Genomic DNA, 20051 nt, shown 5'->3' with positions numbered 1-20051 from the left:
AGCAGTTCTTATAATGATTTACTCTGTTCAAACACTGTATTTTCTGTGTGATTATCTGAAAAAAAAAGGACTTGGTTATTTTTTGTCTTTCAATAAGTTCTTTGATTTCAGTTTGCCTCATAAATATGACTGTAGACACTATTCTCCCTTTAAGTCTCGATCCGGTGTGGTTGTTGTTTTCCTATAATTTTCAGATAACATGTCTACAGCCACTTCATTACACATGTGCTATGTTATGGGATTCATCACAAAAACTCCGCCATGAACTCTGACTTTACAAAGGCAAGACTATTCAGTTTTAATCGACTATTACTATTTCAATTACATTTTTTCTTATTAAGAAAATATTCATTAATGAGCTTGTTGTTTCCAATGCCCCTTAACTGCTTTTAAGTATGTATATATTTGTAAGTAATGTTTTGGTCACCTTACCGACATGCATGACAGAACCACAAAATTGTAAACCAACAACCCAGTAGGGTTGGATTCTTGCATACTTTAGCACTTAACTTCAGATGAGCGGTGTCCCAGGGTTGTTGCTTTACAACAGGCAAAATGTAGACTTGCAAAATGTAGACTTATTAACAGGTGTCATTAACAACAAAAAAGGTAAGTTGCATAAAGTGGATAGCTCTATAATTAAATGGCCCTTGACACCACTAGCTAATGTTTATTTCTACGCACTCCATGAAGTATCACTAATCAGACTGATGACAAAATCACTAAATCTAATGCCTTTTTTTAAAATGTATGACTTTGAAACATACATTTGATCTGACTATTTGAAATCTGATTTTTTCGTGATAAATTCTGGTTTTGTATCATGGAACAAGACAGTATTTCTAACTTGACTCTGTGTGGTCCGATCTGTTTCAAAATTCATGTTTGCTAAGAGTTCCAGCCTAATGAGATTTACAGGCTGAAAGTTGCAAACCCTCCCATAGGGCCATCTGCTGGCCACAGGTTACAGTATTAGAAATTAAACTGGTATGGCTCCACATGGTCAATTTGATACTTCATGTTTGATAACAGTCCAGGCCTGAAGAAAGATGTCTACAGACTGTTATTTGCACTTAGTCATAGTGCAGCTTGCTGCCAAAGGAAATTACATTTGTTACTATATGTCATCCTCCTGATAGCAAGTTGATCAGTTTTGTTTTTGGTTCAAACTTCATATTCAAAAGTATGTAGATGATGTTTCTTTGTGAAATATGGGTCGATATTTGGTGTTGGTATGGTGTAGGTATGGCCAGCTGGCAAAGTCCTTCATTGTGCCATATTTTTAAAGCTCTGCACAGATCTTTATGAAACTCTGTCATGAGATTTTTAGAAGCATCAACAGGTCCAGATCTACATATAGTGGCATCTGCAGTCAAAAGGGAGTACTCTTAGTACTCTTAGTCTGACATTATTTTTATAATATCTATCTATCTATCTATCTATCTATCTATCTATCTATCTATCTATCTATCTATCTATCTATCTATCTATCTATCTATCTATCTATCTATCTATCTATCTATCTATCTATCTATCTATCTATCTATCTATCTATCTATCTATCTATCTATCTATCTATCTATCTATCTATCTATCTATCTATCTATACACATATATACACACACACACACACACACACACACATATATATATGTATAATTTTATACATCGTCGTTATGTTACCTCAGGTGTTTCTCTCAGGAAAAACTAAGCTATTGATACTTAGCTCCGCATCACATAAGGTCTGAAATCTCTGTCCCGAGTTATTTAAAGGCCAACTTTAACAATCTTCTTGTCACACCACCTGTTGGACAGTGTAAACAATTGTGGAAAAATCAAATGACTTCAATACATCACTACATGGTCGGATCTACTCATGAAGTCATGCGTTTGATAAGAGTCTGGGCCTTGACCCATCAAGAGGTGGATATCTTGATAAAAGACTCTTAGTACTCTAAGGTCATAGTAAAACTTCATGAAAAGTCAAAAAAATGTTGCCAAATTATGCTGATGCTATGCCATGAAACAGCCTTAACTTCACTGCACATTGGGAAATCTTAATCAAAGTTACAAGATTTTGTAAGACTGTTGGCCTGACGAGAAAGTCCTAGCCATACCTCCACCTGGGACGATCAGAAGAGTGAGTCAGAATATCCATCCATCCATCTTCCGCCACTTATCCTACAGGGGGGATGCTGGAGCCTATCCCAGCTGTCATCGGGTGAGAGGCGGGGTACACCCATACGCAGGGCCACATATATAGACAAACAACCATTCACTCACTCACTCAATCATTCGGGACATGTTTCGGGGCTGTGGGAGGACATGCAAACTCCACACAGAAAGGTCCCCTTGTCGGAATCAAACCAGGATATTTCGTGCTGTGAGGCCGAAGCGTTAACCACCGTGCCGCATATCAGCACATTTAAATCTACATCCGGCACTTGTTACAAGTCATATCAGAACTATATTCAGATTGTATCAAGACCTCAAAAATACCACGAGGCCCTGTGATCCAGTCATAAACCTATATTACCAACCACCAGGTGAGAATGATGGCGTGGAGGTTTGTAACAACTCAACGGAGACCACAGAGGAAGAATGTTTTTCTTTCCTCACTCATACTTTTCGTGTGTGCTTCCCAGGCAGACATCTGCGGAGAGGTCAGCCAATGGAACTATGTCCAGTGGCCAGCACACTGTCTATGAAGCCATCTGCGGTAAAACAGGTGGGTCAGATGCCATAGCTCAGTACCACGTTGTTACTTGGCTGCCTGGTTCTCAAGTCCTCAGTCACAGGGGAAGTCATGCCCTTCTATGCCAGTGTCAGTGATTATGGCCAGGCATAGTGGACATTCCCAGTGGAAGACTGATAAAAACTGCTGGATATTTTTACCAATGTCTTGCTTGCTCACTCCGTGGTAGAGCTGTTAAAGACACCTACATTGTCTTTTTAAAACTACTGTCAACTTTGATCACAGTCTTGCTTGATGAGTAGGGACAAAGTTGTACGGGTTATTTGATTGAAATTACTAATAAAGCGTTTCTCTTTAAAGTGAATGCCAAGTAGAGTTTGCTGCAGCCAGAAATGAATGGGCATAAACAAACTTTCCAGTGCAGTAATTTGCTGTTTGATCATATTTTTGTAATGACTCCAAGATGAGACATAAGATCGGTGCTGGAGGATTGAAAGGCATAAAAGTGATGACATCTTTGTTTTGTAATGAGAACAGCTTGGGCATTCCCATCTGGTGGCCATTTTAGCCAAGTTGTAATTACTATCCATCTGTCCAAAGCCTGTCCATTTGTACCCAACAAACAGAACCAAGAAAAATTAAAACGTAGCTCTGAATTTTACAGACTATTTTGTGTGTAATGCACTTCAGTCACGGGTGCTCACGTGTGCCCTGTGTCATCGTTTTGAACTTGCCTAGCTGTTTCCATCATAAGCAGGGTGCTGAGCAAAGTGTGGTGAACAGTCATATGAAGTAGTTTGCACTAATGCGGCCATCTGCTTTTTCCATACCATACATTATCATTAGCACATCTTACCATTCATCACATCTTTGAGTGTCACAATCGAGCTGAATTTTAGCCCACATTTGTCCAATCTGAACTGTCGGAAAAATACGGTAGCTGCATGCCTTTTTCTCCCCCTCTCTCCCTCTCCTTCTCGTCCCCTCCACCCCGGTACATTTCTTTTCATTCTCCATCGAAAGTATGAGGGCTGGCTTGGGCTAACAAACATCTTATAAACTCATCAATTACTGTAACTTGATCCGTTTGGAGCAGCTTCTGAATTTCGTGAATGCATTTTTTCCATCGTTTAGGGCACAAAGGGTGGGGGTAGATGCACGGTTTAATGGCTTTCAGAAGCGTGTGAGAGAGAGAGAATGAGAGAAAGAGAGAGGAAGAAAATCCCAGCACCAAACCAGCTAGCAGGGCAGATTTATCCATGCATTGAAAATGAATCTGGGAGTGAAACTGAGACTCAGTGTGGTGTTTTGGAGGGGTTAGGGTGTTATTAGAAGGGGCACAGCTTTTGTGGGGCTTAATAGTGAGTCAGGACTTTCTGCCAGCCCTGTTTACCTTTGTCGTGAGATGACTGAACTTCCCTGATTGACTCTGACAGGGAGTTATAGCAGATCTAAATGGAGAGCATTCTCTATGATCAGCTGTCAGCCATCATTAATCACAATCACCCTTTATCTCTCTCTCCTGTGCACACTTGAAATCTCTTCCTTTCTTTGCTCTTTTTATCCTCCACAAACTTTCCTACGCCATCATTCTTTTTTTCCTCTTTTCTTCTTCTTTGTATCGCTTTGTTTTTTTTTAATAAAAAGAGGGCAGGATTTTGTTAAGGACCTGTCAAAGCTTATCAGCCACATGTGTTTTATGGACCCACTCTTGTCAGCTTCGTGAAGTTTCAAGACTTTGCAGCCAGTGAGCAGGAGAAGATTTATTGCTTTCAGGGTGAGGACATGAATGCTGCACTTGTGTCACGTCAATAGGCATCTTGATAGACTGTTTGAAAATGAGACAACTCAGAAATAAAGCAAATAGTTTTTAAATGTAGAATTAAAAATCAAACTTTTGTTTTCCTTCAACAAGAGGGATTCACTCTGCTGTTAATCATGTTAGACAAAATTCTTTTATATAATAAGAACAGGATGAATTGAGTTACTCTGAATGTTGTCGCAAACAAAGATGCTAACTTTATTTTGAAATTATTTTCTTTGTTACTGCAGCTAAACACATGATATCATTTGATTGGCTTCTTTTGAACATTTTGAGAGAAAGTTTTGCCTCTAATCATTCTTTCGCTGAACTATACGAAGCTGCTTCCAGCTGTCATGTCACTGGATTGGTAGTCAGAGAGATGTTTTCGTTTTCCAGCTCAGTCAGGTCTCGCAGCGTAAAGGAGCACCAAAATAAACAAGAGTGAGCAGACAGGGAATGAAAGGAAGTACTGTTTGGGAACACAAACACAGCAGCTCTAACTGTACTTGGAAGGCCTTTTATACCGGATGCCTGGCTGCGTGCCACTCACTGGGATGAGGGGCTGAGAGTGGAAGGGTCGTCAGGCAAAAGGCTAACCACCAAGCTGACCAAGCAGATATGCTGGGAATCACCTCCATTTAAATTCAAATAATCAACAGAACATTCAAGAGTCTGCTCCTCTGAAATAATCATTTCAGGTTAGATCAGCGTGAGAAACCCTGCTATTGACTCTTGTTTCATCTGTTGCTTCCCAGGTCCTTCTGTGTACCACAAACTGTCTCAGGACCCGGAGCCCAGTCACAGATGACACCAAGGTGACCAGAGGCACGTCCTGCCACTCTGCTGGCCTGACAGGTGTCTCTGCATGTAACTGCACACCTACTTTCTCACAGAGGTGTATTCTGGGAAAGAACAACAACAGCAGCAGCAGATGAAAGCATGCCAGACACCGGACAGGGTCCTATTAGTTTCTCCACGATATAGCCACAGTCATGTTCAAGGATCATCTGCCAGGCCAGCAATTCCAAGCTTTGACGTGAGCTCGGATTTTGTTGCGTTGCTCAGCATCAGATGGCATTTTCAGTTCCTTCATCACCCTTGACTACACCCTCTCCACCCGCCTTCTCTCTCTGTGCTGTTGATAACTCAGTCAGATATCACAGACAGATAGCCCTCACCAGATGGCTCCCGCAGCCCTGTAGGCATTTTAATGTGCACTCCTCGTCTTTCTATAGATCCCTGCCCCTAAAGTGTCGAGATGGGGGTTTTGTTCAGAAGAGACATGGTATGAATGGTAAGCATGCCGAGAAGTCCTTTCATGTGTTTTTTCTGGCAGCAGACATTGCCTCCAAGTCCTTGTTGCCATATCAGACTCTGGTCCTGGCCAAAGGATGTGTTTAATTATAGCATCCTTTGCTTGTCAGATTTTAGATTGTCAGGGCTTCAATGAGATTGCATTCTGGAGTTCTGCCTTGTCCATAATATGACATTGTCGCCGGATTCATAGACATTTAAAAGGGAAGCACCCCATAAAATCAAAACGTGTTTTCCCTCTCCCATAGTGCTATTTATCCGTCTGTTTTTTTTTTCCCAGTACGTGTTGTTGGTCTTTGGAGATATAAGCTGGAGAGAATTCTGCTTTTTTTTTTTTTTTAAATAAATGTAATGTCAAAGAACGGAGTCTATCATGTGGAGGGGAAAAAAAGGAACATTTCACAGCAAATAACCTCCAAAAATGATGCCCGGTGAAACTTTATTAATGGACTAAATGTAATATTTTAGTATTGGTAAGTAAAATTATTGTGTTTCATCTATGTTGTATATTTGGTCAGCAATTTGTGTAGCTCTAAGCATAAAACAAAGGATCGTGATGATTATGCACATCCTTGCCTGGAGTGAAGATAAATTCTGCACCTGCATACCAATATCCTGGTGGCTGTTCTATTGCTTGGGACCATATCATTATTTCACTTTGAGTGCGTTAATGAAAATATCTCTATCACGTATTCTTAGATCCAGCATAAGATTATCATGAGTCAGAAATACTTGAATTTCATGCATGTCTGTTGTATTGGCTGATGAATCTCATCAGAGTGGTTTTGCCCTTATTATCCAGTGCAATAGTTTCGTTTCAATACACTTGATGGTTGAATTATTTTGTAACATTGCCCGTCTTTGATGTTAAATGTTATTTTGTGTTCTGAACTACTGTAAAAGTCAGTGCATGATTTATTGCAAGAATCCAGCAGAACCCAAATCGATGTGTATATTACTATGGCGATGCAATATTAAGTCTATTATTGCATCGTAATGGCTGATGATAGTAACAACAATGAAAGAAACACTGAGAAAATCTGCTCTAACTATCAGTAAATGTACAGCTTTTTTGCCCCACACAGCACCTTGCCATGAAATACTGGAAGTTGATGTCTTTATGTTGGTCATTCAAATTTACACCATTAACCTTTTTAAATAAAGTGCTGCTAAGTATTGAAAGAAGAAACAAAAAAATCTTTAACAAATTAACAATTCTATCCAACTGTCAAATTTTAATTAAAAAAGTGTTTCCAAGAGTTATAAGAAAAACATTTACAGTTTGTGTTCTAGTTAAGTGTTCACTTAGTGACATACATTGTCTCATACAACAGAACGGCTTCACTGTAAAATGAAACAATCCCTGGAATCACCATCCTGTTGCATTACAGAGGTAAACGTCACCAAAGAAATACTACTTTGAATAAAGGTTGGTTTCCAGCATGTTTTTTTTTTCTTTTTCCTTTCCGAAAAGCGCTCTTATTCAATGGCATAGAATCCTTAAACAGTGTTAGGGAGTTGCTGTGTCTACAGCATCATAATCCAGCTCAGACATTCAGATGTGTCCTCTGTGTCAGGGCCATGTGTCATCAGCTGAGGGGAGGATTCGCTCTCAGCAAACAATTGTTATCTTGATGAATTCCTATTATATGCTTGGTTCAGTCTGCATTTTCACGCATTTGGGCTGTAATTAATTTCGTGTTCCTTAAAACAGTGGTCATCGCATGACAATTTTCTCTCTGTTGCATTGAAAACTGGCTTTGAATACACTGAGGTACACACTGTTTAAAATGCTGGAATATGACAAAGAAGAAAAAAAAGCACACATGCCAAAAAGCCATTTCTGATGGTCAGAGAGAGGTTGGTTGGGTCTGAGGGTGCTGTCAGTAGAGTGGTGTTTGATGAGGCCTCTAGGCGAAGGCTGCCAATGATAGTGAGCTGAGTGGTGGGCCACATCTCATTTGCGGGGTTCGATTAGTGTGATAGAGCTTGGACAAGGCTAAAGCTGAGGGAAGGGAGGACAAACGGTACCGTGCCCCCTAAACCCCTCATACTGGCTCCTGAGTAGTGCTGGGAGTTATTGCATCCCATGTCTCTCCCTGGGCCCTGAAGACATTTAGCTGCACTTGCAGGACTTAACAACCATGTTGGAGAGCTGCTCAACTTTAGGCGAGCGACCCACGTAGTAGAGGATGGTGAGGGGCTCCAAGTCCTGAGGGACACAGCAGGGTGAGGCAGAGGCCTCTGGGTTCAAGGTGTTGTACAGGCTCAGCAGCTTTAAGAGATGGAAGAAAAAAAAAAAGGATAATGGAGTTTGAAATCATGTCTACCAAACAAATATACGACTCTAATATGTTGTGGTACTTTGTCTTACTGAGCTGTGGGTGGTATCCGCGCTCCGTAAGTAAGGACAGGGACCGGAACAGAAATTGGCGTAGTACCCTTCAGGCTGATGGATCCACCTCCAGCCCAAGTCCTGCCGGAAATTAATGTATAGTGGTCGCACGCAGCAATTCTCCTCGTAATTACTGCAACAAGGAGCAAGAAAAAGGGAGATTAAAATTCACAGGTAAGGCACAAATTTGAGTGTGAGTCTTCTGCCAGTGGCTCCACTGGCAGTGATGAGAAAACCTCAGAAATTCCACTCTTAGATGTGCCCTTATTTTCCCTCTTGGAAATCTGCCCAGGTGTCTCTGCGCAGCCTGACAGCCTGACAGAGGAAATGTAAAAGAGTAGCATTTTTTTTTAGATACTGAGGCAGATCTTGACTTGTATGAGCTAATACCACTGTCATGCTTGTCACGCTGATTAATAAGTTTATACAATGTTTTCTGTGCCCGTGCTCTCTTCTTCCTTGCCATTTTTATGTGATACGACAGCAGTGATTTCCATTACATGCTGCCCTGGCTGGTTTGCAACTCAAAAACAAGACACTAATGCCTGCGAGAAAGTAATAGCTTCCTTCTTTTTTTTTTTAACCAGCCCACATTCAGTATGTTGCATTACAAGTGCTCATATATCCAAAACTGCCAAAAGATATTTTAGAACATGTCTGGACTGCTCATCAGGAGCATCAGAAGTTTACTGGTAGCGATGGTAGTTGGGCCACAGCTGAAAGCTCAAAAAAATTGAAAAGAAAAAACGAAAAAGTAACTGTTTTGGCATTGTTCGGAATTCTTCGCAGTGTGACGAACAACCGCGCAAGCTCTTAAAATGAGGCGGTGAGCCAGGCGCATAAAACTGATATGTTTTGGTTATTCTAACATAACCAGGCAGCACTTGAAGATGGATGGTGGAAAAAAAAAGGGAGAATATAGTAGGGCGGCAGCAGAAGGGAACATTCCTTCAAAGAGACTATGCTTACTATGACCACCTGGGTTGTAAATGTTAAAATTAAAACTTTCGCCGCTGATAGATTATGAGTTTCCCTGATCAGTAACCGGCATGAACCTTTATGTCGACATTAAGGATAGTTGTGCTCTGGGTCTATTTCCGCACACTCCTCTTCATTGTATAGGTAATTAACCTGTCATTGTGAAGATATTAAAATCATTAGAAATGTGGTGGCTTTATAATGATGACAGTCAAAACACAGTGATGTAACTATATTTGGAAGACAAATTAAACCTTCTCAAATGAATAGCTGACTATTTATTAGCTTAGTTATTGCTTTATGTATTTATGATGGCTTTCCAGAGTCAGTGGGGAATTTTAACAGAAGAGTAATATAGGGTTTGGAAAAATTACAAATGATCATCTCACTTCATCTTTTCAAATGGGAGGAGGCAATGCTTTAAGCGTCAAAAGACGTCATGATAAAATCAGTTGAAAAGAATACTCGTGGAAGTGGAGAGTATTGCAGACACTGTCTGTGAAAAATTAATTATACAAACTCCTTACTTAAGGGCTTTACAAAAGTAAACTGTTGAAGGTTGTAAGCTCTCACTTTGTCATTGTTATGAATTGAGACTTGGCACTGTGGTACTACCATAAACTTTCTGTAAAAAAATATCGTGTGGTCATTTAAGATCGATCATCTAAGATTACCACACCTCTTTCACAAAACATGATATTGAAAACAATCCTGATGGGAATCTCTCCTGCATACAGCTGTATTTCACTCTGAACATTAAAGGTAATTAATAATAATCCATTATATTTTCCAGTTGCCTTACTTGAAGCAGTAATTGGTGTCAAGTGCCCTCTTGCGCCTACGGGATGAGGACTGGGCATCCAGCCTGTGGGGAGGGAGCATCATGAGGATGAGGTGGGGGTAGTGCTCCTTTTGGTTTTTCGCACGGCTCAAATCATCATAGTCTGCCTCCATACCTGCGGAAGTAAGTCAGTTGGTGTATGTAATGAAAGCCATACAAAGACACACAACAAACCAACAAACAAAAACAGCTAAACTTTTTTCCTCAACAGTTGTAGAATGAATTCCCTGAACTTTTGTAAGGTGACATCAGTGGAGCCACGGCTATTTAGGGAGATCAATATTAATGTTACAGACGGATTATCTCCAGACTGGACTCTGCTTTTTCTTCCCTCAGCACCAGTCCTTAACTTCCCTCTTCTCTCCCACTCTGCCTCTGCCTATGTCTGCTCATCCACTCTAGCCCTGATAGCTAAAGCAGCAGATGTCTCAGGAGAGATGCTGCTGCTGGATATGCTGGCCCTTCTTTAATTAGGGGCCAAACATCTGAGATCCATGGTAGCACATTCCTTGTGGCCTAGCCAGTGCAGAGCATTCCCAGGCCCTTGGGCCTGGGGGCCCCTGCACTAAGTGAAATACCAGATTAGCTGTATTCCCATGCTCTGTGTCTCCCTTCCTTGTTGTAAAAAAACATTATACCCCCCCCCCCAAAAAAAAAGCACCTCAATGGGGCATGTGATGATTGGTGTGTTACACTAGCAAGAAATTTTTGTACAGCAATCTCATGAGTGGCGAACTATTCTTTTGTAAGGATCGGTAAATCCATTCAAAACAGGTCATACCTTGAGATCTAAGATTCAAGATGAAAGTCACATTTTTTTTGTGTAAATTAGATGAAACGGGAGCATGTTACAAATATTTTTTTCAGTTGACGAAGGACATTTCCTGAAAACAGGCATGCAAATTTGAATTTCGACATTGTGCACTAGTTTTGATAAACTCTGTGTGGAATTGAAATAAGTCCTCTGCTCTTTGAAGATAAAAGATAGACGGTCCACCTTGCCAATGAATTCAACAAATACTCCAAATACCATATACAAAATCAAAGGACAAACTTAGAATTCAGCAAATAATTTCAGATATCCACTAATAGAATTTGGCTCCAACCATAACTGTAAGACCTCTGAAACAGACACATCAAACTAAAACTGAACTGAGAAAAAAGTCCCTCTGACATCAGACAGTCCTGAGCCACTAATACAAATCATCTGGTGACCAACACCGCCTCAACAACACTAATCACTTAAAACCACATTTTGACAACAAACAAAAGATGAGAATCAAACAAATTGTTAACTTTCCCTCCACTACGAATAAAAAATCCACAGATAGCCTTTTCTGTATGAGAAATCAAGAGCAGAGTGGCGTCTGAACCGAGCGACCACTGTTCGGCTAAAGATGATGACACAAGTCTTGGAAACTGAAGGGAGAGTCTGGCCTCAATAAACAATAGGAGAGATTCAGAGGGATGCAGTCTTAAAATGGGGAAAATGTTAGTTTAAAATATGAGATTAATCAAGGAAAGAGCGAGTTAGAGGATCAATTTGACATTTTGGGAACTGTATTTGCCAAGAGTTAGATGAGAAGATTGATATCACTCTTATATAGCGCATGGATGTTGAACACCAAGCTCGAGCCAGCATTCAGATAAAGACTGAGGTCGGCAGGATGCAGCCTGCCAAGACCTGTCACTGTGTCCTGCACATGAAACACTCCAGCATGCAGCCAAATCAAAGCACCACTTGGAATTGTTACACTTGGTTTTTATCGCAGATATAAGCAGAAATTTCATGTTTCACGCCAATTTCATGTTGGCAGCTCACTTTGTATGTTACTTTCTGGACCAATATAATGTTCTGTATGTTGAATATCTTTATTATCTCCATTCCTGGTCTGCACGTAGCTGAACACCGTATAACCAATATTGGTTTTAAAGTTTGTAAATGACAACCACTAAATTACTCCTGATAACAGACAACCTTGTCATTGTGTCAGATTAAAGTTTAAGCAAGTTAAGTCACTGAAATCCTGGGTCTTTGAATCATTGAACATGTTAACGCCCCACCATTAAGACATCTGATCTCCTGTGATGATATTTATATGCTGCTAATTTATAACTGAATTATTACAGATCATAAATGTCATGAATTTAACTCTTGGTTGGAAATGTTGCATGATGAGATTTGCTTTTGATATTCAATATATATGACGGATTGTATTTTATATGATAAAAGATGTTCTGCCCCCCCCAACAACATTTAAATTGACTCTTCCAATCCAGAGTGAGTGAGGCTTCGATAGCAGTTAGATACTAGTTTTTGTATGGGTGGAAAAACCTTCATGTTGCAGTGAAAGTCTAGGAAGGCCCCAAGCTTAGGAGTTAGATTTATGATTTTCTTGTTAAGATGACCATGGCATCAAGATTTACTGAAGAAAGTTGGATAATTTTTCTGGGAAAAAAAACCCAAAGAAACCAAAACTGGACAACGGAAAATGTTTCTTAACAAAACTGCCTCATCTTTGTTTATTAACACAGGCAAAAAAAAAACTCACTTTGGCAGCTAAATCACAAAATGCGTGACGTACCTTCACTCTCTGTATTAATCAAGTCTGTTTGTGGGTCCCCACCCTCTTTCCTCATATACTGAGAAAAGTAAGTTGTGATGTTACACAGGGGTCACATCACAATGCTAGCGTCAGCGACATAGAAATTGGGCCAATGAAAAGAACCCCATTAAATGTAAAAGCTAGTTTTTAAAAAAGTTGGTCTTTTAACTACTTATTTATGATTTGAATGACATTAGACCTGCCCTGATTTGAGTATCTGTGCTGGAAATTCCAACAACAGTGGCTGAAAATATTGTATCAGTAACAAGGAAACATGTCAAGACAAGATCCAAATTTTTTGTAAATTATTGAGACTGAAATGGGACACTTGTTTCACAGTTCGCTTTGTAACCTCTGGCTAACATTACACTCAGGAAATAAGCTCCTCTTCATTGTTCTGAAGCAGCAGTGTGAGCTGACATGGGAAGATGTCCCTCAACTAACAACCGTTTTATTGAAACAAAATGAAGTTATCGCCAGTACATAACATGAGACGGATGAGACGAGCCACCCACATGACAACATGTCTTTGAAAATAAAAACAACAACAAGCCCAAACTAACAAACACAAAACATTATAACGAAACAGATGCATAGGGAAAGTAAGCTACATTTTAAGTGGTGACAGACAGCAGATGGTAAAACCAAAATTGTGTCATTACATTTTAAAGGAAGGAAAAAAAAAGAATCTCTTAATCACATCTCACCTTTGAACTTGACCTCTAGTACCTCATTGGCATTCTCAATGATGTCACCATTGGGTTTGAAAGTGTGGCAAGGACAGTGGACACTGATCTCCAGGCCCAGGTTGGTCTCTGACGGGGCAAACAAGAGCAGGAGAAAGTAAGGAGCTGATATTTTCCCCTGAAGCCACAGGCCTTTATTTTAGATCGACTTAGCCAGTAGCTCTGGTATGTAATAAGGTGTGATGCAAAGAAAAAAATCAACATGTTCCACTCACGTCGGTACATCAGCCACTCCCTCACTGTCTCCGTAACATCAAAAGAGACCCATTCAGGCATTCCCTTGGTCAGGACATTCTTGCCCCCAATGTACCGCTGTTTGGCTTTGGGGTCGTCTTTCTGGAGGATCTGCAGAGAAAAATGAAAATGTGACCCAGCTGCATAAACTCTCATTTTCTCTCTCTCTCTCTCTCTCTCTCTCTCTCTCTCTCTCTCTCTCTCTCTCTCTCTCTCTCTCTCTCTCTCTCTCTCTCTCTCTCTCTCTCTCTCTCTCTCACACACACACACACACACACACACACTCTCACACACACAATGAACCAGAGCTGTCTGTCTGAGACAGACTCTCCGGGATGCCTTGGGCCAAATGTCTTCTCTTCATGGAAAAAGTGACTCCTTGTGTTGATATCCACGTTTTGCAAGTTAATGCCTGCGTGTTACCCTCCTGCCAATGAGAACCTGTCTGTCCTTCACATCAGCAGTTCAAGCTTCAACTTCAGCTTAGCTCCAAGATACAGTGTCAAACAGGTCCAGAGAGCAGGAAAGCAGGCATAATATTATTATCATGTCGAGACCTGAAACTAAAGAGTGAAATAGGGGGGTTTAGATTTTTACTTCCATCATTACTTTGCTGTGAAAAGATATTTATCCCTTGAAAGAAATATGTCTAGGTGTGAGTGAACAGGTCGGCCCACAGTACAACCAGGATAACCAGGTTTCTGAACATTGTCTGCATCTAATCGGTCTTCCTGTGGGAACGTGACGCTGCCAGCATCAGCCTTCTGCCAATCAGGCCGAGCCTGAAAACTGTGGGGCGAGCGGCTCCATTTACTCCCCCAGTGGGTGACCCTGCCTCTATCTCTTCCGAAGCCCCTGGAAACAATCTGAGGGCCTGACAGTCTGTATTCAGAGCTGGCCAGACTCTGCCTCAGAGGCAGTATGCAGTCCGGAGACGCTTGTCTCCCTGGCAGGAAATGTTGGAACCTGATCATTACTCCTAGTCTCTCATGAGAGATTAATGAGGAAACTGAGGGGGAAAAAAAAAACCTATCCATGCTACCACACACAAGGAGTATGAGACAGATTTTACACACACCACGATCCGGAGAACACCAATGCAGGTGCACATCCATAAACTCCTCGCTGAAAGCGTAATTCCTCAGTGCTTCTAACAAAGATGGACAACTGCTTTGAGATAGACAGCTAAGAAAAAAAGAACATTTCTGAGCAGTAATCCAAGGTTTCTAAAAGAGGCCTGTGCAAGCTCTTAAACGCTAATGTAGAATCCAGTTGACAACACATGGAATAATGATCAGTGGCGGAGTAAGAGGCATTTGCGCACACTGATACAAACGATTTCATCCTCCTAGTAGCATTCGGCCTTCTAAGAGACATTACCTCCCACCCCCCACCCCCCCCCACGTGCGCTGTGAGCAGTTGGTTCACACACCTGGTAGAGTTCAATCCTCTGCTCATTTTTCTTGGCACTGGAGTTGGGGATCCGCTGGGCCCGAAACTCAGCCCGGAACAAGTTGGTAGAGTTTTTCTCCATGCTGGAGACGTTGAAACGGAAAACCTTGGATGTGATGCCCTTTGGACAGTAGGGGAGGTCATCTGCAGGTAAAAAGGAAATACTGACACAAAACTGGTTCATGAAGTAATATTTAATAATTTTTCAATGGAAACTATCTTTAACCTCCAGTTGTAATTGTTTCTTTTGACATAATTACTGCAAGCTCTTGCTCATCTCTTACCTCATCGTACACCTATTAACAAGACCTTTTTTTCCATAGAAAGTGTGGCCATGTTTATCCTCTGATTATTGATCACTGTTTTCATAGAGGAGTTCCCAGAACAAAATTAGGCTTCAGATAAAAAGAAAGGTCTCATTTTTTTCTTTTTTCTTTTTTTATTAACAATTTCTTGTTCTTTCCAGGCAGATATGAGCACAAAACCATCTGCCTATGCTTTGTGCTGTCTGATTTAGCAACAAGTTGAAGTCATGAAATGAAAACCAAATGTCCCGTGTGATGGCAGAGCTGCAGTCGGACAGCACATACTCCTCCCACCAGTTCTGGAGCTCGACAGGTGCTCCGTCGGAAGCCAAGCATTCCCCAGAAGGAAGCCAGGAAGATGCGGACGATACCTGAGCTTCCAGCGAGGTGGCCGACTCCATTGAGCGCATGCTTGGTAAGTACCGACTGGCTATTCACATTCCCCTTGTGTGCGTGACACACTGATCTCTGGCAGAATAAACAGCCACATTGTGACTTTATCTTAAAAGCTTCCTGTTGAACTGAAGACTCGTGTTTTTATACCTTAATATAAGTGAGCAGTTTATTATTTCAACAGGCCAAGCACATATATTGTTGAGCAAAACAAGCACATAGTGAGATTAAACAAGCCAAGTGGAAACTGTATTTCAAAGCCAAGTCATGGGTAATTTATTAACCTGTGCTTAAGGTTTATTACAAAGTCATATTTTGATGGTGGCTGAAAGGGGCATTGCACCTTGTGCTGTTTAAGGACAATGGGAGCACAGAGGTTCACTTATTTGTGTCATCACCGAAAAGGAACTTGCACATCTCCCTCCGAATATCTGTACCTCATTTGACCGATAATCCTATTCCAGTGTCCTCCCAGTCATTATCTGATATTTCCAGAAACTTTCTTTTTCAGTGTTCCCCTATTTATAGGTGACCTTTTCAGCATTCTTCCCCAGCCATATATCTGTCCATCATCTCCACAAAAGCTATAAGGAGAAAAGCTCAGTAGCTGCCCCCGCCTCCCCCGCAGAAGGTGGAAAGCCCCACTTTGAGGGGAGATTTGAAATTCTAATCAAGTCTTTGGTTTCCTTTTGGATGACCTAATTCTTCCCATTGCAAAGGTTTTAGGTGGATTTCACATTATGGCTTATTTTTGCCAAGGGTCTGAAAGGTAATTTGTTCCATGTTGGCAAGGGGAGGTGATTGCTTGCAAAATAATGAAATACATTCATTAATTTTCTGACACCACTCCCCCTCCCCCTTTTAAATGAACTCACAACCGTGTGGAGATGCTCTCGAAAACTATGTGAGGCAGCACAGATTAATGACCAAAGGTTTTCCACTTTCTTTTTATATTACATTTTATATTTCAAATTGAAGTCATCTATTTTTAGACACTGCAGTGGCAAAAAAGAGATTCATTTATTTTGTCAAACTGTGTTTGGCAACATCTCAGTTAGCTTGACGGCAGCATTGGTTTTTAGAATGTTGTTTTTAGTTGTGATTGATGTGACTGAGCTCCACGTGGTGAAGTCTGAAATATTCATACCAGCAAAGCTTACAGGTAAAATATACCCCTGGGAAAGTACTGGCTTCTGGTCAGCTGAACCGACTGACAGAACATTCATAGCTTTTGAATGAGAGACTCAAGCATGGTGATACCGGAGTTACTAGGACGGTTTTAAAAAACCTTCCGATGACCCCCCGCCCCCTCCAGGAATCACCTCTCTTTCCTGCATTGCCTGGAGGGTTGTCTGTGATGTCAGTCTCTCCAGCGCTTTTGCAAGGGTAAACAAAGGAAATAGGAAGCATAAGGCAGCAGGTGCGAGCCAGCTGTTAAAGGACAACGCTGATTTCTTTTTAAATGTCTTTGTTTCGGTTTACAGTTATCTTAATTGTCGTAAAAGTTAGATTAAAAGGAAAAAAAATCGCAACTATGAAACCTCTCTCACTGGTTTCATTCTCACCTCTTGTGTCTGTTTGTTGAGAAGAAATCATTTCTCTGCTATCCCCCACGGTTTCAACTGACCCAACACTGATTTAATAAACATCTTAAAAATTCATTGACACACTTCAGAGGAAGTCAAAGTATAGCTGAAGCTTTTTATTTTTCTTTCCCAAATATTCAAAGATCTTTAAGTATTATTGTTAAGAACAATGTGTTTATTTTCAGTATCTGGTGATTGCCAACATGCCACGTGGGAAGCATGGGGTGCCACAATGGCCTTCCAAACAGATGACCTCTTAGGCGGATCTCAAGTTCGCTTGGGATTGCAAATATTTTGGTTGAAGTAGTGATACTTAAACGCATAACTGAGCATGTGTAGTTGGAGGGGAAAAAAACAAAACAAGGAACTTTCTGTTTCACTTCTTTTTTTTTTTTTCTAAACTAGGTACAAAAAGGTAGAACGTGGATATATGCCCATAGACTCGCACCTTCCAAAGCCAGTGAATGTAAAAGTCATTAGATCCAGGGGGAAAAAAATTGAACCATAGTGAAAAATTATGAAGGTGACAGACATTATGCTCCTAAATACCTAAAGCGTGCTCAGCTCTCTTTAAAATTACGTAATGCAAAGGAGGAGAAACCTAATAATGAATGTATGCTGGCAGGCTGTGTTTCTTCAGGTAATATCCTGCTTGGAGAAGCAGTTTACTGCAATAAGAACGGCGGGTCGTAAGTCAAGTTCATGTCTTGTATTATCACCTACGGCGAGAGACCAGTGTGATCTGTCCTGGGCACTTGGCCATCGTTGATCCCACTCCCACTCCTTAGACCTCTGTTTGTTTTGGGAGCTCTGGCTACCTCTGACCAGAGGATCAACCCCGAGCTGTGTGTTTTGAATGTCAGAAGCACTTTGTGGGACCTGTGAAATGGATTTGATTCAGAGCTCACACACCGGAGGCTCTGCTTAGTACCAAGGCACAGCATAAACACCTGTTGATTTCAAAAGTGGAACGCATGCACTTAAGCGTGAATAGGCTGAAATCCAGGCCCTCCACTTGACAACACACACACACACACACACACACACACACACACACACACACACACACTCTCTCTCTCTCTCTCTCTCTCTCTCTCTCTCTCTCTCTCTGGAGAGTCAGGGACAGAGCAGCGCAGGGAACCTGTGCTTCTGGCCGCTGGAACAATCGGCGGGCCATAGTTTGTCGGGGAAAGTCGTGAGGTATTGAGTTGGCAATAAATGCTAGACCGAACTGCCTGAGAACCCCCCCCCCCCCCTCCGCTCAGGAATGTGTCAGACCTCGACTGGAGTTCCCATGGCTTTGGTGTGAGGTATGTATGAGGAATGGCGTTCATTCCAATGAGACTGTTGACTTTGCCCTGTGCGCCTTTACGCATCGCGGCTGCGACTTTAAGATCGCCTCGCATTTGCTTACACTTTGCTCCGATCCGCTTATTCTCACCCGATACAAACTGTGCTCTTTTCGAGCGGTTCGAAACGTTTTTTCAACGACACGCGTCCGTGACTCTTGAGGAAAAAAAAAAGTCCCTGAGCGAAAAAGAAAAGGGAACTTACTGTTTTCTGGCGGACCATTGATCATGTTGAACTTGTAAATCTCTTTCGCGTAGTACTCGGTCTCCGTGTTATCCTGTCCACAACTCTGCTGCCTGTCTCTTCCCAGCTCCTCAATCAGCTCCTTTGTGCTGTTATAAAGCGCCAGGACCTGGAATGGCACATGGTTTGGACCTGTTGTTTGCGGAGGACTAGTCAGCCGGAGTTTGCTGAGGATCTGTCCCCGGACTGCCTCCACTCTCTTTTTCTTGATGTGGTCTATGTCCACTGTGGTGCAAGTGGACAGCGACAGGATCAGTGTCACACAGTCTGAGAGGAGGAAAAACAGGAGCGCTTTGCCCAGATTCATATTTCACTCTGCATTCGCTCACAACCGAGGCTTGTCAAGTAAAAGAGCAAAGCGACAAAACTAAATTCCGACTTGAATCGAATCCCTTCTCTGTCTTCATTCAGGTCGTATGTGAGTTCTGTTCCTGGAGAGATCCCATTTTCTCAAGTGCTATGTCATCTTTACAAAATGCGCATTCGCAAGAGACCAACTCCGTGCCATTTCTGGAAATAAACTCAAGCCTTCATCAAAATTCTCGAGCCTACTCTTCATTCCCCTTCGCCTCATACAAGCATTTGTTCCCCCTTTGGCTTCAGCGTCTACAGGGCACCGATCTCTGCACCGTGGTTCACTTTCTCCATCGCATTAGGCTTCTTTCCATCCACTGCGCTCCTGCTATCTTTCCCCAGTCCAGCCTCAAACACACTGCCAAACACTCCCCTCTCCCTCACTCTTTATAGGCTCAGGCCAATAAAGAGTGAGGGCGGGACCACAAGGGAGGGCCGCAAAGTATAAAAACCCTTGCGACGATAAGAAGGACTGTGCTGTTTTGCAGCGTCCGTAACCACTTATCGATCCTCTAATCGATCACTTCTTCCCCACGGAGGCCACTTCATGGGAGGCCCTGTCACTAAGACAAAATTAACAGACAACACGGTGTTTTGCATTTGAGAGTAACCGCTTTCAGCTATTTTCGGGGATTGTTGATACACGTAAACACGAAAAGGTGTCATTTTGCGGGTGTGCAAAGCTTCTGTGAATCGTTATTTGCTGCTCCTGCCGTGCGTCTCCTCGCTTCGTAGAAAACATACGCGGCAGCGAC

At 41.7% G+C, this 20051-nt stretch overlaps 2 protein-coding genes across 5 annotated transcripts in view; one reads left to right on the top strand and one right to left on the bottom strand.

Annotated features, from left to right (window-relative positions):
- ttll5 (tubulin tyrosine ligase-like family, member 5) overlaps window positions 1-7253 on the top strand; it is a 56534-nt gene extending 49281 nt beyond the window's left edge. For 3 of the 4 annotated variants that reach the window (XM_086149364.1, XM_086149381.1, XM_086149356.1), the window contains 2 exons: window positions 2646-2728; window positions 5255-7253. In XM_086149364.1, coding sequence (XP_086005490.1) covers window positions 2646-2728; window positions 5255-5307 — 136 coding nt within the window. In that variant the 3' untranslated portion in view covers window positions 5308-7253. The remainder of the gene's footprint in view (window positions 1-2645; window positions 2729-5254) is intronic. The other variant, XM_086149372.1, reaches the window with a different exon arrangement.
- Window positions 7022-19656, bottom strand: tgfb3 (transforming growth factor, beta 3). Its single transcript, XM_086149393.1, has 7 exons — window positions 18904-19656; window positions 15046-15209; window positions 13595-13724; window positions 13341-13448; window positions 9989-10142; window positions 8188-8341; window positions 7022-8088 (listed from the first exon to the last, which is right to left on the bottom strand). Exons 1-7 carry the CDS (start codon window positions 19247-19249, stop codon window positions 7930-7932), a joined length of 1215 nt encoding a protein of 404 aa, XP_086005519.1. The 5' UTR covers window positions 19250-19656; the 3' UTR covers window positions 7022-7929.
- Window positions 19657-20051: the final 395 nt, after the last annotated feature.

The sequence above is a fragment of the Fistularia commersonii genome, chromosome 1, assembly GCF_037954325.1.
Source record: "Fistularia commersonii isolate RoL2024-O1a breed Wild chromosome 1, RoL_Fcom_v1.0, whole genome shotgun sequence".
NCBI lineage: Eukaryota > Metazoa > Chordata > Actinopteri > Syngnathiformes > Fistulariidae > Fistularia > Fistularia commersonii.
Note: the sequence above shows the minus strand (reverse complement) of the source record. Positions and strands in the feature narration are given on the sequence as shown.

Bases quoted from the DNA above. Each gene is read 5' to 3' on its own strand.
- tgfb3 (XM_086149393.1), bottom strand. From the start codon at position 19,249: ATGAATCTGGGCAAAGCGCTCCTGTTTTTCCTCCTCTCAGACTGTGTG. The intron at 15,210-18,903 runs GTAAGTTCCCTT...TTTTACCTGCAG, and splicing joins CAATGGTCCGCCAGAAAACA to ATGACCTCCCCTACTGTCCA. The intron at 8,089-8,187 runs GTAAGACAAAGT...CATCTCTTAAAG, and splicing joins CGGATACCACCCACAGCTCA to CTGCTGAGCCTGTACAACAC.